This window comes from Myotis yumanensis, unplaced genomic scaffold (genome assembly GCF_028538775.1).
Source record: "Myotis yumanensis isolate MYYU_CA2020_CCGP unplaced genomic scaffold, mMyoYum1.0.hap1 SCAF_3, whole genome shotgun sequence".
NCBI lineage: Eukaryota > Metazoa > Chordata > Mammalia > Chiroptera > Vespertilionidae > Myotis > Myotis yumanensis.
Window position 1 is genome coordinate 161,439,843 of NW_027223754.1, and position 22,817 is coordinate 161,462,659.

General features: G+C 52.6%; 2 protein-coding genes across 2 annotated transcripts; both read right to left on the reverse strand.

Moving 5' to 3' along the window:
* Window positions 1-592: 592 nt before the first annotated feature.
* HOXC4 (homeobox C4) lies at window positions 593-2,967 on the reverse strand. Its single transcript, XM_070407722.1, has 2 exons — window positions 2,250-2,967; window positions 593-1,756 (listed from the first exon to the last, which is right to left on the reverse strand). Exons 1-2 carry the CDS (start codon window positions 2,686-2,688, stop codon window positions 1,401-1,403), a joined length of 795 nt encoding a protein of 264 aa, XP_070263823.1. The 5' UTR covers window positions 2,689-2,967; the 3' UTR covers window positions 593-1,400.
* A 17,259-nt stretch (window positions 2,968-20,226) lies between these two features.
* Window positions 20,227-22,538, reverse strand: HOXC5 (homeobox C5). The gene is made up of 2 exons (XM_070407723.1): window positions 22,026-22,538; window positions 20,227-21,337 (listed from the first exon to the last, which is right to left on the reverse strand). Exons 1-2 carry the CDS (start codon window positions 22,477-22,479, stop codon window positions 21,123-21,125), a joined length of 669 nt encoding a protein of 222 aa, XP_070263824.1. The 5' UTR covers window positions 22,480-22,538; the 3' UTR covers window positions 20,227-21,122.
* Window positions 22,539-22,817: the final 279 nt, after the last annotated feature.

Sequence of the window (22,817 nt, forward strand, 5' to 3'; positions counted from 1 at the left end):
TCTAAACAAACAGAGAAGCCATCCTGACAGGTCACTTTGCTGCTTCAGAGTCACCAGCTCAAAATCTTTCTTCTTTTAAGGAGAACGTACATGTTGAAGGGGCATCTTTCTTAATCCCCCGCCCCAAAGAAAACCCTAAAAGATCAAAACTCTTTTCCCCTCTACCTAAACTTGCCTTCTTGTCTGAAATTAGGCAGGCCTGTTCAGCATGGAGAGGGGAAAAGATAGGAGAGGGAAATAGAAAAAAGAAAGCACTGTGCCTAACTATAGAAAAGTGAGACCCCATCCCCCGCTCCCCCCCCCCAGCCCCACTGTAAGTACCCCCATGAAAGTCTGAACTCTGCAAAGTCAGAGGGAAGGGACAGGAGAAATCAGCCCTAATCTTCCACATGCCCTCTTCTGAGGATCCCCTATCCCAACCCCCTTATTGGTTCTTTTAAGGATATTGTAAAACTAGAGTTGAGAGTTAAGATTTGTGTGTTTGCTTAGAGTAAACTTAGGTAACTATAGAGAAGGTGGGATGTTACCAGACCAGAAAGAGGAGGGGGATAAAAAGAAACCATCAGACATTGACGTAAAACTAATTCACATCCACTGGTTTATTATTGATCACGGGGCATTTCACATCGACACTAAAATTCTTTATTGCAAGTTTTACAATAATCAAGTAAATTCAGTCCAAAAACACAATAACCACGATGGGGGGGTGAGGTGGGGAGATTCTACCTATAGACTGCCTCTCTGAACTGAAAGTTCATTTTTATTTTCTTTTGGCTCCTCAAACTGAACAGCTCTGAGAGGCTCTCCAGATGCATTTAGCTTTGTCTGCTGTCTTCCCCCATCTCCTCCCAGCCTCCCCCCACAACAATAATACAAAAGAACTTCATAGCTTTGTTCTCCTTAAAATGACTTCCCTCTCGCTAACCTCCCCTGGTGCATTTTCAATGCAAAAGGCCTAAGGAAAGAGGGGGGAGAAGGAGGAGGAGGAGAAGGATGAGAATTAGCTTTAAAAATCTCTTTCCTTTTTTCTTTTCCTCATTTCCCCTGAAATTCACCCAAACCAGACCAGCACACCTTGCAATATATAATTTTTGCAGTTTTTTTTTCTTAAAAAATAAATAACCCCCCAAAATGGCCTTTAAAAAAAAACAAAACAAAACCCAGCAGGTACCATGCTAAGACAACATCACATGCTTTAAGGGTCCTTAATGGTAGAAGGGAGAGAGGGCAGGGGGCTTGTTTGTTTATCTGTTCTGTCTGTTTGGAACTGACAAGGGATAAGGTGGGAAGAAGAGAGAAAAGAACCAAAATATATATATATTAAATTCTATAAATAAGAGTCAATTTGTATGTGAGGGGAGGATGGGGGCATGGGGTGGGGGCAGGGTGTGAGTTATGTTTTATAACCTGGTAATGTCCTCTGCCCGCGGCTGCTCCTGCGGCGTGGCGCTCTGGGAGTGGTCTTCAGAAGTGCCCGGGGTGGCTGCCGAGAGGGTGCTGGGCGCAGCGCCGGCCGGGGGCGCTGACCGGACTTTGGTGTTGGGGAGTCGGTGGTCCTTCTTCCATTTCATGCGACGGTTTTGGAACCAGATTTTGATCTGCCTCTCAGAGAGGCACAGCGAGTGGGCGATCTCGATCCTTCTCCTTCGGGTCAGGTAGCGATTGTAATGAAACTCTTTCTCTAATTCCAGGACTTGCTGCCGGGTGTAGGCTGTCCTCGAGCGCTTGGGTTCCCCTCCGTTATAATTGGGGTTCACTGGGGGGGGTTGGGGAGGGGAAAAGCAAATAGTGGGGTTCAGAGGCAGCAGCTCCCTGCCCCCACCCTCACCCCGACCTCAGCTCTGTGGAACAGGAGGAGGGGGTGGTGGAAATAAAGTCATCAAGCTAAATGGGTTATAAAGAAGTTGAAGGAAGCTGGAGACTTTGTAGTGTAATAAGAGGGGAATCCTCATTGTAACGACACTGAATTATTTATGCGCCCTTAGAAAGCGAGCATAGTTTTCACACATACATAACAGATCGTAGCACATGGCTCGGACTGCCCAGAGTAGCTAAGCCATAAAATTTATGGGGGATGTAATTACCCATTCTCGCTCGTAAATCCAGTTCAATTGTGCTAACCCAGAGTCGCTCCTGGAGAGAGAGGGGGAAGGAGAGAAAGGAGGACGGGGGCCAGAGGGGGCCGGGGAGGGTGGGGAGCGCTAGGGAAGAGGGGAGGGAGGGGGAGAGCAAAAAGCAAAGTTGCCTACCCGTGCTAACGTGGATTTTTTTCATCCATGGGTAGACTATGGGTTGCTTGCTGGCGTTGCTGGAGGGATGGTCAGGGGCTGGCTGGCTGCAGGCTGGCGGGGCTGGGGACGGGGAGGCGGAGGCGCCTGAGAGAGGCGCCGGCTCGCAGAGCGGCTGTGATTTCTCGGGGTGGTGGTGGCCCGCCTGGGCCGGCCCGTGGCCTCTCGAATTGCCCGGCCCCTGGAGGCTGGTGCAGCTATACTGGCGCTCGGGGTAGCTAGGGCGCGGAGGCGGTGGTGGGTACAGCTCCTGGTGGTGATGCTGGAATCCCGATTCCCTGGTCCGGCCGTAATATTCCGGACTGTGTTCAGGGATGTAGCTATTTTGCGAATATTCTTCGCATGGAGGAAATTTCGGATCGATGTAGTTAGAGTCCATCAAATACGAGCTCATGATCATTAATTTCTGGAGTGGAAAATAATTTTTCTCGCTTTGTCGTTTTTCTGCTCCATAAAGCCCTCCTACTAGCTAGCGACCCTGTAAAGTTACTTTCACCATGTGACTCCGCCGGCCAATCACACGGAGCAACCCAGTCCCCGGATAAGGAACCGAATCGCTTTATTCAAAATGTATCCAATTTTTTTGTGTGTGTGGTGGTGGTGGTGCTGCTGCTGGGGTGGTGGTGGTGCCAATGTGGGGTTAGCTGGCAGGGGCTGGGGTGTCTCAGTGCACACCCCACAGACTGACAGCCCTCCCCTGTGAAAGGAGAGGACGCCCCCAGTGTTCCTCCCAAGCCTGGGCATTGAGGGGCTGTCGGGAGGCTGTGACTCAGCCCCCTCCTGAAGTCTCCTCTTGGGCTGCCGATGGGCCCCTTGGGCCTCAGCTCCCGAGCTTCTCCAAAGGTTTCCATGCATGGCGATCCTGTCTGTCTGTGGAGGTCACCGGGCAGCGCCCCTCTTTCGCAGGAAGAGGAAGTTGAATGAGGACTGGAGTGGAGGTTGGATGGGGAGGAGCCCAGGCTGAGCCCAGGAGGCTGAAGAGCCTGGGGTGCCCCCCATCCAAGCATACCAGAGTCCAGCCCCCTCCCCGTGTATACACTCACCCAACCCTCTGGCCAAGGGGCCGGCGAGGCAGGGTCCCAGCTGGACCGGGCAGGTAGAGGCAGTGGGATGCAAATGATTCTGACGTCATTTCTAGAGGTCTGGGGGTTGAGCCCCCGCTGAAGAGAGACAGGAAGTGGTTGGCAAAAGCAGAGTTCAGAAGCCTTGCCCTCCCGAGCACCCACTGAGCCTCCCTGTCCCAGCCCAGGAACCTAGGACCTCTTCTACTGCCGCTTGCTATTCCCACCCTCCATTCGGTCTGGCCTGCTGCTTCCTGACCACTGCCTGCAAGCTGCTTCCTGAGGAGCTGGGGCAAGGAGGAGAGAGATCTGCCAGGAGTCAGCGCTGCCTGAGCTGTGTCCTGCCAGGGCCCCGGGCGCTCTTCCTTCTCCATCCCCACAGAGGGCAGACCTAGCTAAGAGGGAGGCAGGCCTGTGTGGATAGGGCTTGCTTGGGGCCAGGGATTGTATCCATGTAACACATGTGTTTACATGTAAACACACATTCCCAAAGGCCATATCTAGGCTGCCTTCCAAAAGCTGAGGGGTGAGCTCACCAAGCTGGGTAGGCTGGGCACACCTAAGGGGGGGGAGATGTCTCCCGTCCATTTCTGCCCCCTCCCCTTTCTCTGCCACTAACCCACAGGAATTCCCTTGTGTCCAGGGTGGCAGGGCCATAGAGGGGGGAGGGGGCAAGAAGGGCTGCTTTTCACTCCCCCCCCCCCCCAGATAGGGGTGGCCGCGTCCTGCCACCAATTCCAATTAACTGATCCCATAATACAGAGTTGGGGGGGGGTTGGCAGAAGGGAGAGCCCAGGGAGGGAGCCGGGTCCCCTTGTTGTACTTGATAACAATTATAGTTTAAAATCATAGCTTGCCGGGGCTCAGCTATATTTTACTTGATAACAATAAAAGTGACACATAAAGTTAACTGTTTATGTTTTATTTATTAGACTAAATCTGCCAGCGGTGGTAGGAGCGCTTGCCTCGTCGCTACAGCTTTTATAGGGCTGTAAAACGTCATAAATCAGTCTCGCGGAATCGCCCGCACTCTTTGTGTCGGCGGCGGCGCAGGGCTGGCGGCCGCTGGCTGCCTGCTCCCTCCTTTCCACGAAAAGTCGTAATGTGATTTTTCCCCCTCTGATTTTATTATTATGATCGCCGCCGTGATTAGTCAATCTACCTTTAATTCGCCGCCCTACGCTGCCTCCTCCCAGCCCAGCCTGGTTGACACTTGAATAAGTACCTTTTAAAACGGCATAACAACTATTTGAGGGTTTAATTAGAACATCTGCAATTAAGGGAATGAGGAGGGGAAGAGAAAAAATAAAGCCCTTGTGAGAGGGAGACTGAAGGCGGGAGATTCTCAACCTGTCTCTTACCACCTTTGGGATGCAAGAGAGGGTCCCCACTTCCAAATTAGGGCTCACCCTAAGGCAGGAATTACACTGGGCCACAGCTGATGTCCAAAGGGGCTGATCCTCCGCCTGGGCCCTGGCTGCCTTCCCTCCTCAGATGCTCAGGCCTCCCACCCTCAGCCCAGGTGCCTGGGGAGGGGGTCCCTGGATGCCCTGCCCCCTGCTATCAGGTGGGTGAGGGGACAGGAATTCCCTGGAGGTGCACCATCTCTTGGAGGAAAATCCCTAATGCCCACAGTTGGTTGAGATCCCCTGCCCACGCCTGTCCGGGACCCTCTTTGTGTGAGGACTGGCTGGTTTGGTTGGAAGAGGAACTTGAGACTTTGAGGAGGGGAAGGCTGCTGTTTGGTTGATAGTAGTTTGGAGTGTGTGAGGGTTTTCTTTTTTGTAATTATTGGTGGTGGGGGGTGAGAGCAAGAAGAGGGCAAAGGGAAACCAACGCTGAATGCTGACCTACATAGAAGTCTGCACCACGGCCCCAGACTGCCCCCAGGGGAGGGCCAAAGCTCTGTGACTCTCAGGCGGGGGGTAGGGGAGCTGAAGGCACTGAAAGCCTTCCAGCCCCACCCCCAACCTCTCTTCCAGGCCAGCACCTGGGTCAGGCTGCCCCACCCCAATCTGGCCCAGATATTCTTTTCCCCACTTGACCTGGTGAGGTCTTGGCCTGGCTCCCCTTCCCCCAGCCCTCACACTCACCTTCTGCCAGCCCTGCCTCCACCTCAGTCCTCATTTCTTCTGTCTCCTTACCCTCTTGGGCTTGTTAGGGAGTCCTTCCCAAGGTATTGCCCACCCCACATCCTACCAGCTTACTCCCCAGGATTCTGAGCTCCTGCAGGTGGCTAGAGGGAGCGGGAGCAGGAAACCCACTTCAGGCCAGTATGTGTAAGTAGATACAGAGAGTTCAGATGCCTCCAACTAAATGTCAAATCTGTCTTTGGTTATTACAGCTAACAAATATATACTATTAATATTTATTAATATATTAAATGCATCCTTATGCAGCCACAAATATATGTGGGGTTCTCATTCCAGGCTTGCACAGCTGATTCAACATGCACATTCATAAAGTGAAATCTGGGAGATTCCCCCAAATATGCCCACACTTATCTATATCATTTACCAAAATACTCTCTTTGGGCTTCTATAGCTTAATAGCAAGGAAGTCGCCTATCACATGGGGAAAACAGCAAGCCAGACCGCACCACACACATACATACAAGCATTTTCACTTATTAGCAGTACGGAAATCAAACCCTTACGGAAGACTCCTGCACTTAGCATTGGCTTAATGGGGGGGGGGGGGGGGGGGGGCACCAAAGCAGCGGCTCTCTGGCTCTCTCCTGCAGTGACGCCTAGTATCTGGTCTGGTCCTGCCTCCTTTTGTGCTTTGCCCTCCTGCCTCTGGCCTTGCCAACCCAAGGAGCTCTCTACTCTCTCTACTCTCCGGCTGGCTCTGCCCTCCACCTCTCTCTGACCCAATTTTATTTTTTATTTTTTTCTGACTACCTTTTGCCAGCTTCCAAACACTCTCCGAATGCCCCCCGACCCCATATCCTTTCTAAATCTCGATCTGGTTTCTCTTTCGGAAACATGTTTCAGTACAAAGCGCTTCCCTTCTGACACCGCTGAAGAAAAATATGTGTCCATTGTGTGCGAGGCCTTATTGTGCCCGGATTACCATACTGACCGTTGGATAACCCATATTCCTCCCCTCCCCAGTAACACGCTGCCGGCTGAGAGACCTCAGCGGCTCCACCGATTCTGTGCTGCATTAAAATCCACCTCTCAGACTCCCTGAATTTTCCTAGGGAGAAAAATAAATGGGAGAACCAATGTAGGATTTGGAAAGCAAAGAGAAGGGAAATGAGAGTCATTCCTTTCCCGTTCACAGAAGGGCAGGGTTTTGCTTTTAGTGTATGTATGTGGTTTTTGTTATTTTAGAGATTGAAAATGACAACATATCTCTTTCTTCTTCCTGAAATAAATTGACTTTTAGATAGTATGCAATCAAATAACTCATTTCATTTTTATTCTTTTCTCCAAACAACTTGAAAACCCCAAACTAAAGCAAGACCCTTACCCCATTTCCCCTCTGTGTATGTATGTATGTATGTATGTACGTATGTATGTGTGTGTGTTTTGTCCCCTTCTAATGCCAGCAGGCAGGGCTAATGTATGCAAAAGAATATGCAAATGCTTAATTGATTTTTTCTTAAATCTCTTGTCAGTAAAAGTAATGAATTGGTCTAAAATGATTTTAATAACCTGGACGTGTCACCAGAAAATACTCAACCTTTTTTTTCTCTCTCTCCTGGAATCGCTTATAGTCTTGGGGGGGAAAAGCAATCATGGAATGTTAATTTGCCCCCCTTTAAAATATTAAAGATAAATTTCCCTTGTTTGTTCCAAGACCATAGGCAAGGTCCTCTCATGGATTTCCCCCTCCTTGCCTTGCCTTCCTTGGAATTCAATTTTCCTCAAATCTCGTTTAAAGTGGCTTTTTAAAAAGTGGCCGCATTTTAATATTGGTTAGACAGAGTGACCTGCATTTCACCTCGGGTGTTTGACTTGTTCCAATAGGTCACTGCCATGGGGTTATTGATGGGGAAACTCCATTGAAATTTGTCTCTTCGCAAATGGCCTTTAGATCTTCCAGCGAGTTCAATAACTAGTTATAATGTGGAAGGGGAAAAATGAAGGCCCTGGGCTAACGAATTTGATGTTTCATTTTTATGCTGGAGAAATTGTTAGTTAGAAGAGGTTGGGTTCCCCACTGCCTTCTTTGCTCATCCTGGCCTCACTGACCCCCACTCCAGGCCAAGGCTGCTGGATCATAACCCCTTTAACACTTGTACTGGGGTGTCCCTTTCTCCCTTGATGCAAGCTTTAATTCTTATTATTATGAATATTGTTGTTGTCAAAATTCTGACTAAGGGTGCAGGAAGCTTGCGCTCCTGGAGATTTGTGACCTGAGCTTTCCTGTTTAGGGGGGAAGGACGTCTGTTTTTAAAGGAGCTTAAATGCAGTTTTGAAAGATTCAGGAGTTACGCTGGCTTTAGGGTCTTTTATGGAAGGCTCCCCGGCCTGGTGTTCTCAGAATTAAGGTGATGATAGGAAGCTGCGATCCCTTTGGGGGGGGGGGGTTGATGAGGCTGCCCTCATCTGTTTGTGGCCTCTGAGCTCCCAGAGACCCATGGGATCAGGCACCCAGGACCAAAGAAGACAGAGACTGGCAAGGTTAAGGGCAGAGGGAGCATTCCATGGAGCAAGCAAGGGAAGCCTGGGTCTCCTCCAGGGTCAGAGACAGGACTCGCGGAGACTTGGTCTAGTAACTGCCTGCCGAGCTTCACCAGAAGGACGCCCCACAAAAGCCCAACACCAAAGCCAGTGAGTTGTAGTGAACTGAAGAGAGCAGAGGAAAATGAGGGGAGGCATGGAGATTTTATAAGGTTCCCTTTTTGCTGGAATCCTCAGGGAGTGGGAGAGGAAAGGGCAGGGGCAGAGGGGAAAGTCTTTATTTTATTCTCCCCCATTACAGCCAAGTTGGGGAACCCCTGGCTTCTGGAGAGAAGGCTCTGTGAGGAAGGATTGTGTGGAAATCATCTCTGCAGGCTGGCCCTGCCGTACCAGAGGCGACCATTATTAACCTCCATAATAACAAGACCATCATTCCCTCACAAATCAGCTGCCCGCGAGCCTCATCTCCTTCTTCCAGGAACTGCTCCTTCTCCTTTCCTGCCCGAACGGGTCCAGTTTGTTCAGCCCCAAGTTTCCCCTTTAATACACCCACCCGCCTCCTACCCCCTTCTGAGCCTGGGTTCCGTGGATGGGAGTCATTCCAAAGGCAAGCACTGATTTCTGGGCTGGGGGAATCGAGGCCAATATGTCAGTGCCTGAAACCAGGGTGCCACTTCCCTCTGCCCTCAAACCCAGAGGCAGCCAGTACCTCGGTGCCACCTGTGCTCGCAGACAAACTTTCCTGGGCAGATCCGTGGCCCCACTGGGGTCGGGAGCAGCCCTTAACCACACAGCCAGAATCTCATAAAAATGGGAGAGGCTGAGAAGGGGCCCTGGGCGCTCGGGGTCGGCCTGGGAGCTGCCGGGCCCGCGCTGCCCCGCGGGGCAGGGATCCACAGCGGTCTGTTCTCCGTTTGCCCGCAGCCCCCGCGCGTGCGCCCCCGCGGGCGAGTCCCTTCCCCCGGACGCTCGCCCGCCTCGGCCAGCACCTCGGCGGCTGCCTCCGGACCCCAGACCCCCAGCCTCGGGCCTCGCCCTCTCCCCGTTTTAATTACGTGATTGATTTTCGCTTGGGCCGCCTCGAGACGCCTCTGCCTCCGACTGGTTTTAATCTCCCGGTTCCCTTTTTGTCTCTCCGGGTCCTCCTGCCGGGCTGGGCTGTGAGTCAGAGGCTGCCCCTGGGGCGCCTCGGCGGGTCGGGCCGCTGCCTCGCCCTTCACACCAACGAAATGGTCCTCCCGGCTCGGCGGCCGCCCGCCACGCGGGGCTCCGGGGCTGCGGTCCTGCCTGGATTGCTGGGGGCTCCATTATTCTCTACAGGGAAGCGGCCGCGTTGAATGATCGCCGCAGCCTGGGGCCGGGCCGGGCCCGGCTGCCCGCGGGCTGCCTCCTCCTCGCCCCGGGAAGGGGTGCGAGGGGGTCTGCCCCGGACCCGCGGAGGCGCAGCGCCCGGCTCTGGGCTCAGCCGGGAGCTCCAGCCTCGTCCCCGACACTCGGCCCTGCGCCCGCGGCCCAGAAGCGCCCAGAGAAGCAAATATGGCCACAACTTTCCACCACTACGCGCCCGAGCGGGACCCCAGGGCTGGGGCTCGGAGCCCCACAACTGCCCTTGGCCGGTTAGCCTGATGTCGCTCCCCAGCCCCACACAGAGGCCTGTGGCGGCGGCCGCCTCCGCACCGCTGTCCGGGAACGCGCCGCAGTCCCTGCATCGGAGGGGCTGAAGGTGAGGCCGAGGGAGGGAGACAGGGAAGAAATTTTAATTTCCGAGTAGAACAGATTTGGGTTGGGGAGTGGAAGGGGAAGACTTGAAATAAAGAAAAGAAACCCTTTCTCCCACCGTAGCCTTTCTTGCCTCCAGACACACACAAAAACCAACCCTCTTTTTCCTCCCCAAACCGCTGGTGTTCCGCTTAATGTCTCATCTATTTACAACTAATAAACACCTCCCTGATTATTCTCCCACGGCCTGTTCATTCTTTGATCCTTTCCAAGGAGGCGAGCGATGACTTACTATTAGCAGTATTTTATGATTATATTTTTCCCCTGGGGAGAGGAGGGAGTTGGGAATGTCTTTCTCGCTGGGGAAGAAGTTCAGTGAAACTTGAGTTGGTCACAACCTGCTCTCTGTGCACCCCCTCCGCCATCTACAACACCCCAACCTCTGCTCCCCAACCTCCTTCCCCAGCAGCAATGTTGCTGGGTAAATAAGAGTCCGCCTGGCTATTAGGATTCTGGAGACGTTGGCATCTGTAGCAATCATTAGTCAAAGCCGAGGAAGCCAAAGGAGCCGAGGAGTTGGACAGAAAAAATCTTGGAAATGATATACAGGAGCCGCCGAGGCATCAATCCCGCCGATAAGAGTGCGGCTGCCGGGAGCAAGGCGGCCGCTTAATTGGGCCCTGGGCACCAAGAACAATTGGGGATGGGGCACCTATGGGTTGGGCAGTGGCCCTGGCACCATTTGGGCACCCTACAAAAATAGCAAGGGGCTTGCCACCCTTTCCCCAACGTCAAAGGCCCAGGTGGGTGGGTGGAGGGCCCTCACGCCTCTATCAGCATCACCCTGGGAGGCAGGAGGAGCTGGGCTGCAGGACTCTTCCCTTTCTTCAGTCCCCTTCTCCTTCGTGGCTCTCTTAGGAGGCGCTGCAGGTTGGGGAGCCTGGGCTGGGATTTCAGATCACAGGGACAGTCTGGAGAGAGGCTGTGGTCCCTAGAGTGGGTTTTCAGGGGACAGATAATTCAGTTGGACTAGATTTGAAGATAGCCTTGGAAATAGCAACAGCATCACTTGCTTTAATAAGCAAAACATCCTAAAGATATTTGTTCCCTATCCCCACTCTTTATTGATCACAGAGAGAGAGAGACAGTAAGTTTAAATCCTTCCAGACTGAGAGTTATGCCCCTACATGCATTATGGAACCATCTCTAAACATGTTCTAATAGTTAAGTTTTGCAAAGATTGTAAAGATCTCCAAATATTCTGCTTCAATAAATAACTGTTTTATGAGTGGGGACCCTTACATAAATCTAGATAAATTTTTCAAAATAGAGATTGAGCAACACATGCATAGTTCTTTCCAAGTGAGAAAAAACCCCCCACCAAATATTCATCTAGATGTTTAGAGAGAGAGAGAGAGAGTTGTACCAATACATCCTAGAATATACATCCAACACTATAGAAGGATTGGAAATGTGCACGCAGGAATTCGACAGAGGACTGTTATGTTCACTGTGGATCTATAAATCTAGAGATCTATAAATCTGTATTTAAATGTGGAATAGAGAGAGCTGTAAAACATATACCCTGTTATAGAGGCATAGAGTGATCTATAAATACATTTTCACGTGTACAGCGACAGGATTGTTCAGCTCTCTATAAAGACACCTGTATTTTTGTGGAGTCCTAGGAATGAGGGCAATTCTCTAATGCTTGTGAGTTTGGGATGCCTGAGCCCAGACTTCTCTGGGACATAAACAAGGGTACACTAGAGCCTGTGCAAATGCTAAGAGAGCCCAGGAACTCATATAATCTATAGCCTCATTGCCAGCATGTGGAGACATTTCTCTGGCGGTGGATAGGAGCCCTGATGCCTGGGCCTGAAAATGTCCTGATTTACTGAGCCCAAACTGAGATGGAGGTAGAGGGCTCTTTACTTCTTTTTCCCTTTAGCTCCTTAGCTCCAGGCTCAGGGGAGACCCATGGGAAATTGGGGTGTCTTTAGGAGGGGAAGGTTCATTAACATTACAAAATGGAGCCATGTAGGTAAAATATGATTTTGTTTGCAGAGAATTGGGTTAGAGAGAAATGGGAGAAGGCTGTGAGCTTTCACAGACACCCCTGCACCCATCTTAATTACATAAAACCAGTCACCACAGGACTGAAGAATTTCCTCCATTCATATAGTGCTAGATGGGGACTTTTATATGCTTCAATCCCACCCCTTCTTCTTAAGTTCTCCCTTATACACCTTGTTCCACCTTGTCAAGAAGGAGTCTGGGGCTTAGGAAAGAGGTCACAGGGAGAGCAGAGCCCTGAGGAGTCATGGTATCTACCACCAGGCTCAGAAGCTGATTGCTTGGAAGTTGGTTCCTTTTCAGTTGAGGGGTTTGGGGAACAAGGTCTTTGTGGACAAAAGAAAATGAAAGGTTCCTCGGCTGATTTCTAAATCTGGGACTTTGAGGATGGGAATCACCAATGAGCTCTTTTCTTATTGGAGGTAGAAAATTTTGGGAGCCCTGGATTTCCTTTTAGTTTTCATCTTTGGTTTACTGGGGAAAGGGAGGTATAGAGGGGCCCCAGGTGGGCTTGGGGAAGTGCAATCCAATCTTGCTGGCCAGATTGGGGGAGAGTGATTTACAAAGCAAAACCTCAGATGCTACTTCCTGAGAAGTCACCAGATCAAAACAGCTCCTCTAGGCTTTTATGACCCAGTCTCTACTCCCAACAGGAAAAGCACCCTCAATAAAATCTTGGCCCACGCCCCTATCCTCTATCCAGAGGAGGGGGAGAGACACAATCTAAAATGAGAGACCTGACCCTTACTTACTTCACACACACACACACACACACACACACACACACACACACACACTGGGCTTTCTAGGTGACTTTTTAAAGAAGTCTTTACTAGATTTTTCTCTACTGCCTGAGCAAAGAATCAGCCATGAGAGATTTGGAATTTGAGCCTGGAGCAGAGGGTAAGGGTGATTTGATCAGATGAGGGTCTGGCTTCATAGTTCCTTATTATCTCCCAACTCTCTACAACCCAACAGGCCAGCAGGACAGTAAAGGTCACCAAGAGCATGGCTGCCACCATCTGTGGGGGCTGCTCCAGGTTTTGGTTTTCCAGAGAGGCAGAAGGGAGGAAACTGGACAGTTGCCCAGGGCTTGAGGGCAAAGGTGGGGAAGGCAGAACAAATGGTCTCCACGCTGGGTGAGTGGGAAGAATGGGGCAGGACAAGGACTGGGAAGTTGGTTCAAGACTGGTTTACTGTGTGCAGCCTGGGCTTCAGACCTCTTTCATACCATACTTGGGCACATACATATACTTCTGTGTGTTCATGTATGGTGTTTGGGGTCAGGGGCTGGGAGAAATAGGGATCTTTCTAGGGAAGACCTAGTCTACTCTACCCCTCTAAGAGCTGTGGCATGCACAGTACTGAAGGATCCCAGGGAACTGAGCCCATGCAGGGCTGCAGATCAGGGGAGAAATTTCTCTGTACTTGTATCAGGTGTGAAGAAGTAGCCTCCTACCTGCACTGGCTCCCCAGCATGCCCAGAGCCTTCTATTCAACCTCTCATTGTAGCTTCCAAGGCCTGGCCATAGAGAATGAGCAAGGTGCTGGATTACCTAGTGTAACTTACCCAAGTCCCAAATTTTATCCCCATTTCCCCCACACAGTGATTTCTCCTGGGTGTTGCTGTTCCCTTTTGCCCTTCAGTGAGCCTTAGGAATGGGAGAGGGAGATGAATCCCAGGGTTCTGTAGGACTCAAGGACCAAGAGATAGATATCTTATCACCCCAGTTCAGAAATCCAAATTCCTTTGGCTTCTGGGGCTCCATCAAAGCCCGTGAAGGAGATATTATTAGAACAGACACACCATTCTGGGTTACCAGGACCCATTAAAAGGGGCTGTGATTTTCTTGGCCCTCTAGCAGTTTCATTTCTTCCTTATATTGAATCTCTAACTCAAAGATCCCTAGCTTGGGGTCCTGATTTTCCCTCTTCTCCACCTCAAAAGGCTCCCTTCTCCACTGAGGTGGAGGCTCAGAGTGGTGCTTGTCTCCTCAGCAAAAGAAAATACAGAATTGAAGCCCAGGTTAGAAACTCAGCCCAAAAGATCAACCGAAGGACTGATCTGGAAAGGCTCGCCCGCTCCTTCCTAGCCTGTGCATGCATATAAGCATAAGTGATGGATGTGGACAACAGGGGGTGAGGGTGAGGGCAAGATTGGGGGGATGAGGGGACATTGGGGGGATAAGAACACATTTGTAATATCTTATTCAATAAAGGGGAAAAAATTTTTTAAAAAGAAAAGAAAAAGAAACTCAGCCCAAAGCAACTACACACAGAGAGGCAGAGTCAAAGAGAAAGAAAAAGTTTACATGGATATTAGAAGGGGTTGAGCAATAAAATCTCTCTTCTCAGTGCCTGCTAAGACAACCAATGCCCCCTGTCTTTCCCCAGCTTCATGGGATCTGGAAACTCTAGTGTGAGAAATCCACACTGGAGGTGAGGGTTGGTCTCAGACAAGACTACCACACCATCTACCAGGGAAAAAGAATGTGTGTGCTTTCATTCTTAACTCATGAAAGAGTCAATGGAGCAGTGTGATGAAGGTAATGTGGAAAGTGGGGGCTCAATGGTTTCCAGAAGAGCTGCCTTCCCTCTGGCTTCACTTTCTAATCCTTCCCACCTGTGGCATAGTCCCTAAACCAGCCCTACCCAGAAGACAAACAAACAGGAGGGTGCTGACAAAGCCCAGCTCAAACTGTATTACCCCTCCCATCCTGCACCCCTGAGGCCCCTCAGAGGAGGGCTTAGAGGTCCCAGGGGCACAGCTCATCAGAACTCCCACCCCTCAGTCAGCTCAAGAGAACCAGAGATCAGAAGGAAAGGGGAGGGGAGGAGAACTCAACCAGAAAATTAACCCTGGAACAAAGTCCTGGAGAGGGGTGGGGGGCTGAGGAGAGAAATACCTGGTCTGAACTCCTGAGTGGGCTGGGTCAGGGCCCAGCCCAAAATGTTTAGGAAACACACACTTCTGTCGTACATGCACACTCTCTGTGCCATCAAATGCTCTTGCTCAGAAATAGTTTCTCCACCCATTGCTTGTTCTGACCTGACCCATGTACACATAAACATTGAAATCCACACCTTCAGTGACTATATCCTTTGACAGCTATTGGCCAGGACACAGGATCATCACGTTGACAAAGCTAATGACTTTTGGAACATTTCCAGAAACACAAATCAAAAGAGGCCTCTTCTAATCATCACACCTGCCCCCAAGAAGATCGGAAGAAAATGATAACTTGTACAAGGTGAGTGTATAGGGAATAATCATACTCAGAATTTGAATTCAGGGTTCGAGTTCATATCCACACCTGCTGCACAGCCTAATCTAGAATCCATATCTATAAAACCTAGAGAATTGGGTAGGATCACACAGGCCAAGATGGGAGTAATCCAGAGGACACCCTCACAACTTCTGATCCTTGTACAATTGAGATTGACCTCCAGGTACAACTTAGAATAGAAGCCAAGGGCTCTCCACAGCTGGTTCAGGGACAGAAGCTAGAATAGGCTCAGCATTACTCCCTTGGGCATCTGAGATAGGGCGGACCCAGGAGCTATAGGGAGTGGTGGGGAGGAAGGGAGCCGAGGTGGAGGGACAGGGTGAGGCGAGACAGAGACCCAAGTACTTTAAGCCTGATTGGTTGGTGAGGGCTATGTGACCCTACTTAGAGCATTCCTGATTGGTTGCTTGACCCTTCTAGGGTTAAAGACCTAGGAACAAAATTTAAAGCTTTCCGGGTTGGCTGGGGCACCTGATTGACTGCCCATCCCCCCCCCCTCTAGTGCACCCCTCCAATTAGAGCGCGAAGTGGGGGTGGGAAAACCAAGAACCTCATGCCCAGTTTGTATTCGTCCTACTTCCATTCATCCCACTACGAAACAACAGAAAAAACTGGCCGAGTTAAATTATTTGAGAGGAAGGACGATCTATTATTATTAGGATAATAAGAAGGAGTGACATTTTTGAGCTTAAGAAACAGAAAACGGGACAAGGAAGTCATAGCCCCCCTAAGAGACGCTGTGTAACCCGAGTACACCGCCCCACACGGAGCGGAGGGAATGGGAAGAGGTTCGGCCAGGAGTCGGAAGGCTGAGAGTCGTGCCAGGGTGGGGTCTTGGCCCTGGCTGAAGTCTTGGTTACAGTCCATGAGACTCGCTCCCTAAGCTTTGAGGAGGCCGGATCGAGGGGAACAATTATAGACCAAGGGAAACTCCCATCTCTCACTGCCTGGATGGAAAGTTTTCAGAAACCCTCAAAAGCACAGACGTGGGGAGGGGAGAGTCGAGGAGGGCCAGACATGAGGAAGGGAGAACCTGAGAGCTCACTTTCCAAATGTGAGAATCCTCGGGGATCCGAACGCCCCCGCCCCCCAGGAAATAAAGGACTAGAGAGGAGGGTGGGGAGGCGGAGGCTAAGCGAGAAACCCAGGGGAGGCGTAGGATTTCCCCAGTCCCGGCGCTCTGTCCTCACACAGACCACCGACTGCCAGGGTGGGGGCTGGGGCTCCAGCTCAGACGGTGTATTTGGGTCTCTGTCCCCCTTTCCCCCTTCCAGAGTCTGCCTGGGCTCCCTGTCGGTGCTGATCCCTGCTTCTTCCTCAGTCTCCAGGGCGGTTAGCAGCTTCTCTCCCAATTCCCCAAATGCACCTCTTCACAACGCGGGTGCCTAGTCCCCCTCGTGCTCCAAGGCAGTCCCCACTATTCTGGAAAGGCTCGCCCGCTCCTCCCCTCCTCTTGCCCAAGCTGCCCTCAATGGGACCGCCTTCCCCCTGCTTCGGAATCCCTCGAGATGCTGGTGGGCCCCTTCAAGGAGCCTGAGTTCGCATGTTGTCGCTTTCCTGGCTTAGCTCTGGGTGACCCGCAGGGTGGGGTAACACTCACAGGTGTGGAGGACACGTGCCTCCCAGGCTTCCCGCCAGTGCTGCTCCTTCCCAGAAACCTGAAGGGAGCCCCAGCCTGAGGTTGGCCCCAGGGTGCCATGCCCACACTGGGCCCTGGTGGCTCCATCCGCCAGAACCCACTCCCTCCTGAGGGCTGAGGCCTGGCCAGCCTAATAAAGACAGTTGCCTCCATTCGCCCACCCACTTACACTCCAATCATAGGAGTAACCTCTAGGCCTCCCAGGCCTGGTTTTACGATTGGCAAGGGCTTGAGATGCCAGGAAAGACCCCAGCAGCTAGAGGGAGGAGGAGGCATGAAACCACACTGGCCCCAGACAGACTAGAGCCCCAGATCACTGAGGTTGAGACAGCTGCCTACCCAGGCCTACTGGTGAAGAAGGAGGCGATGCGTTAGGACCCCTGGGGTTCAGTTGGCCACTTTTAAGATGCTTCTGCCATTACAGCTCAAAGCCTGTGGGTTCAGAAGTCCCAAAGCCCTCCTTCCCCAGCTGCCCACCCTGCCTGGACTCTGGGTCACTGGCCAAGGGCCGGACTAGCCCTTCCCTGGACCAGAGGCATTTTGCGCTTGCGGTTCACACACTCCTGCAAACACCCACCGAACACCCATATGTGGTCCCTGTCTTTCTTCCCAACTGAGGAGGGAGAGGGGGTCAGGGAGACCTGGCAAAGCTCTAAAGAGCCCAGGCCTCTCTTTACCCCAGTTGACTCACAACTGGAGAGAACAAGGGCAGGGAGGAGAGGGCTGGTCTGGGAGCGACAAGCTCTCCCATCCTCCTACCTCCCAGCGGCTTCTTCTCTTCTCCTACCCCAGCCTGACGGTGCCTGGTGCCTGGGGAGGCCTTCTTCCCCTCCCCTTAATGAGTGGGGACTGTCTTCTCTCACAAAGTGGAAAGATTAGGTAAACGGGAGAAAGGGTCAGAGAGAGAAAATTAACTTACAGCATTCGCCTGGGATTCATTTGCGAAGAAGTAACCTCTCTCACCATCATCCCCAGCGCCGTAATCCCCTCTAACTGCCAGGCCCTCTGTCCTAGCATTAAACCTCACCAGCAGCTGCGTGGCTGGACAGTTAAGATTATATATGATGTAAATATATTGTGGGTTTGTCAGCTCTCCCTACACCATAAAACTTGGTTTAATGACATCACGTGGTCCCCCAAGAGCCACTCACGGGCTTGCCTTCGGGCCATTCACATAAATAACCTCCAAAAGTTTCAAACTCCTAAATTCACATAGAAGCCGTGGGTATTTCTCTAATGCTCAGTTACACTAAAAAGACCTCGTGCTGCTCCTTTGCCCCACCCCCACACCCCCCTTGCAGGGTGGGGAGGGGGGAGAGGGTGGATCCTTATTTATTTACTTACTTATTTCCATAAGGACCTGTCGCCTTCGAGGTCGTGTTGATATTTTTTCCTCCTATTTTTTTCCTCCTCTCTCCTCTAATTGCTCAGAGTGGGCCGTATCCCCCTCTTCCCACTCCCCCGGGAAGGTAAGTCATGCTTCTTCCCCTTCTTTCTCGATGACAGAGGGGGTGGGTTTCAGGGCTAAGTGAAGAGGCAGGCTTTATTGTCTCTGTTTGGGACCCAGGAGCCCCTCCACTAACTCCCCCAGAGTAATGCTAAACCCTGGTAAGTGGAGATTGTTCCAGGGGGCTGGCCGGTGGGGGAACCACCTCAGACTCCAAAGTAGAAGCCTCTGCTCAGGGCGAAAAGCAAAGGTCTGGGCTGTACCCACTCCCAGTGCAGGGTTGTGGCTGCTGATGCTGCTGAAGCAGAGGCTGGGGCCTGGACGAAGACCTGCAGGCTGTGACAGGACCGGGGAACGGGCAGGCATGGCTGCTTCTACCCAAGCCTGCCCAGCTCTTCCAGTGAAAGAGAGGCCCAAACCCTTCAGGGAGGAGGCAGTCAGTGCAAGGTGGGGCTGGAGCGCCCTGCCCAGGGGGTCTGAGCAACTTTGCCCCCACCCCTGGCCAAGCCCTTGTTTCTCCCCCTGGGGCAGTGCATCCCCTGGGGAGGAAGCCCAGGGCCTCGGGCAGTCAGGGAGGCTGGGGCAGGTGATGGCAGGCGCCAGGGCCTCTTTCTTAGTTAACGGTTACCCACTGGTGACGCCAGTGCTTCTCCATGCTTCACCGCTCACCCAATAGTTTTACTCAGCATGGAGAAAAAATTAAAATAACTCCCTGACGAAAAATTACACATTTTATTTGAGAAAGAGAGGGAGAAAGAGAGAGAGAGAGAGAGTAGGCGAGCTGGCGCTGGGCTGTCTGCTGTGTGCTGGTGGAGGAGAGTCACTTCGGGAGGCCTAATCTGGTCTGAGTGAGTGCAGTGTGAAGAAGGGTGCAGCAATGGGTGCAGTTCAATAAACATTTGGTGAGACCTCCTACTTGCTAGCGTGGAGTGAAGAAAGGCTCTTGGGTCTTTTAAAAAATGACAGGTGGCTTAGGCAATAGGATGCAGAGAAGTCAGTCCTTATAATAAATCCAAGGAGCATCAGCATTAATAATCATAAATATTCCCCTTACCCCTCCCCAGAGCCTCCCTGCTCCCTTTCCCTCTTGGCTGCTGGAGAAACCTTCTAGCCCAGCTCCTGAACCTACCCCCCCCCCCACCGCCCAGTATGGGGGGCCTAGGCTTGGCTCCAGGAAATCACCCCATTGTGGGAGGTGGGAGAGGAAATGCAGTAAAGTTTTATGGACCCTTCCCACATTTGTTTCTCCTATAAAGTACTTCCTCCCCCTTCTCATCCCAAGAGCCTGAATCAGAGCAGAGCAAGGGCCTAAGCCAGTCTCAGGCACCACCTGAATTATCTCCTGTTTCTCCTTCCCTTTTGCCCACCCTCCCCCTACACAAAATCCCAGCGACCAGAGATAAATGATGGCGAACAGATGAAGCTCAGGCACTGGTCTATGTAGCCCCTTTCCAGCTCATTGTCCCGCATAGACCTAGGCCCTAGAAGGTGGGGAAACGGTCTGAAGATTCCTGCCAGGCAGGTATACCCTGCAGATTGCCCTCCCTACTCACCCTCCGCCCCTATCTGAGAAAGCTGAGACACACCTCCTCCAACTTCCCAGCACCCCTTTACTCAGCAGCACCAACTCTTTCTGAGGATCCTTCTGAGACCAAATAGGACCCTAGGCTGAGGGCTCAGCCCTTTATGTCCACCTAGGCCCCTAGGGGACCCCTTAACCCCACTGCAGAGCCACGAGTCCCTACAGATTCATTCTTGCCTGCAGTGAGGGCTGCTGTCAGTCTAGAGGCCCCAGATCCACCCAGCCAAAAAGGGAATGGGGTGCAGAGGCCTGAATGCCTTGGATGGCCACAGCATAGGACAGGCACCTGGGTCCTCCCCTTCCCCCAGAGGCCCTTCTTAGGGCCAGGGGTCAGGACAGGAGCCCAGTTTCACCTGCCTTGTCTCAATACCCGGAGAAGCTCCTAAAAATTCCTTTAAAGAGGAGGTTTAAAGGCTGTGGGCCTCCCCCTCCACCTCACAGCCCATTTAGACATTTTTGCCCAATACGTGCCCCAAACAGAGAGGAGCCACTGCATCTTTAGTCCTGTTCTCTCTTTGTCTTTATTTGCTATGACAAAATATAGTTTCAGGAAAGACCTGGCGTCAATAAATAGTTGTACAACAGCGATGGAGCAGGCGGGCACAGAAAGTGGCGGCAAGGATACTAGCAGCCAGGAGCCCCGAGGACCGCTGCTGGGGTCCTGTGGCAGGGAACCTCAATAGTTGAGCTAGCTAGTGGTCTGAGGCTGGGGGCCTGAAGGCATGCAGAGGGCGCAGGCTGGAGAGGTTCCCGGGTTTGGGGTTGGGGGAAGGTTTAGAGAGCATAGGACAACCCAAGGGGCCGGAGGCAGACTTCAATCGGCTCCCCCTTTTATTATGCAAATCATTTAAAAATGAACAACTTGAGTGTAGTCACTACAACGAAGCACCCCGAATCTGGCGCCAGACTCCCCCAGGCACAACCACTCTCTCGCCAGATCGCAGCGGCCTGGCCAGCCTAAACCGGGAACAAAGGAGAGAGCGAGGCTGGAGGGTCGGGGCGCCCGGCCTGCAGCAACCGCACGGCCCACCTTAACGGGGGTGGGTCCAGCTGGGGCTGGAAGGCTGAGAGGCGGCCCAGGCCGTCCGGTGGGGTCGGCGCCAGCCTGGGCAGCGCCAGGAAGCCACAGCCCTGGGAACCCTGCGGAGCTGGCCTCGGGGCGGCCCGGAGCCGAGCAGAACTAAGGGGAGTCAGCACAGCGTGGTCAGCCCCGCGGGAACCTGGGGTCGGTGGAGATGCGGGTGCCGGGGAAAGCGCTTTTGTCTCTGAGGCCCGGAGCGGGTCCCCAGCCACCGCCCTTGCCCTAAAATACAGAGAGGAGAACCGGAAAGGAAAGGCGAGGGGAGTGGGAGCAGCCAGGGCGCTCCGGGCGGGCCTCCCCGCCGCCTCCTAAAGAGCCTCTTTGCTTTTCATTTTGGAATCTTTCTTCCACTTCATCCTGCGGTTCTGGAACCAGATCTTGATCTGTCTCTCGTTGAGACACAAGTTGTTGGCGATCTCTATGCGCCTGCGGCGAGTGAGGTAGCGGTTAAAGTGGAATTCTTTTTCCAGTTCCAAAGTCTGGTAGCGCGTGTAACTGGTGCGGGACCGCTTGCCGTCTGTCTCTGGAATATAAGCCCCCCCAAGCCAGGAAGGGGTGAATAGCGTGCAGCGCCTCAGCGTCCCCACCCGAGTCCCAGGCCCCGACCCGCGGCGGAGGGATGGAGGCGAGCAGGGCGAGGCAGGCCCGGCGGGCCGCGGGCGGGCCCGGCCCAGCCCAGCCCCGGGAGAGGCGCCGCCGCCCGGGCAGGAAACTTTCCGCCGCAGCCTTCACTCCGCAGCCAGAGGGGCTGAGGGGTGGGGGGAGAGGGAGACCCAGGCTCGGACCGAACAATAAGCACCCTCAAGATCCGAGCACCGGGGACCCCCCTCCCGCCCCCCCAAGTCGCTGGAGTCCTCCGGAGCGGCGAGCGCAGGCCGAGCCGGCTCCACGGGGGAGGAGGGAGCCGCGGGGGGATCCCCGCGCTGGAGCCCCGCGCTCCTCACCCTTTAGATCCCTCTATTTTTTTAACTCCCTCCCTCTCCCCCAAAAATTGAATATTGCCTTTTATACACGTTTTGTTCCTATGATCCAATTATGTCGTCGTAAATTTGGGCGCACACAGCCTCTAAGCCTTTTAGTGGACAGTTTTACGAGCCATTGATGCCTGGATCGTAAAATTTATGGCCGCAGGTTTTTTTTCTTTATTTGCCCCGCATGGCCTATAAAACCCAGGCGGACCCGAGCGCGCAAAATGAAGTCCTAAAGTTTACCGTGGCTCATGTGCAGTTTGGTCATCCACGGGTAAATCTGTGGCGGGGCCGGTGGCTGGCTCAGTCCGGCAGGCTGCCCTGTCTGCGCCTGCTCCTCTTTGATCTCCCCACTGCTCTTAGCTCGCTCCTCCGGCGCTGGGCGAGCCGCCTTCTGACTGTACATCCCGGGGTTCAGAGGAGCCGCTTCGTCTCTGCCCAGAGCGTGTCCTGGAGCGGCCGCGGCGCTGCAGGCGGGGCGGTCGGGGTGAGCCCGGGGGTTGGCAGCCATGTCTACCCCGTGGAGAGAGTTGGAAGGCGCAGGCGGTGGGAAAGTGATGCTTAAGTCCAATCCGCCGTAGCAGTACCTGGATGCCTGCACCTCTGAGGCCGATCCATAGTTCCCACAAGTTTGCATGTTATAGGCAGGGATATTGGGGCTCTGCTTATAGAATGAATTGGCTACGTAGGAGCTCATGGCGGGGAGGGCCCAAAAAAATTTCTGCACCCTTTTTGATTAAGGGTGATTTGTGACTCTTTGAAGTTGAGGGGTTTTTTGTTCTCCAAAGTGCACAATTTATAGGTGGAGATATCTCTTTCTTTATCCTATGCGCTCTTCCCAAATAAGGGAGCCTTAAATAGAGTCACGTGACTCCAGCGACCACTCATAAATTTGGTTTGATGACCTCCGGGAGGTTAGTGATGGAAGCCGGCGAAACGCATCTTGATATGTTGGCAAAGCCTAACCAAAGGGGAGAGGGAATGAGAGAAACAGAGAGAAGGGGGAGGAAAAAAAAATGGTTCTTTGGAATTGGG

What these genes read in the sequence shown, in the direction of transcription:
- HOXC4 (XM_070407722.1), bottom strand. Translation starts at nt 2,688, where the DNA reads ATGATCATGAGCTCGTATTTGATGGACTCTAACTACATCGATCCGAAA. An exon ending in AAAAATCCACGTTAGCACGG is followed by an intron (nt 1,757 to 2,249) that starts GTAGGCAACTTT and finishes AACCCCCCCCAG; the next exon opens with TGAACCCCAATTATAACGGA.
- HOXC5 (XM_070407723.1), bottom strand. Translation starts at nt 22,479, where the DNA reads ATGAGCTCCTACGTAGCCAATTCATTCTATAAGCAGAGCCCCAATATC. An exon ending in CAAACTGCACATGAGCCACG is followed by an intron (nt 21,338 to 22,025) that starts GTAAACTTTAGG and finishes CTTATATTCCAG; the next exon opens with AGACAGACGGCAAGCGGTCC.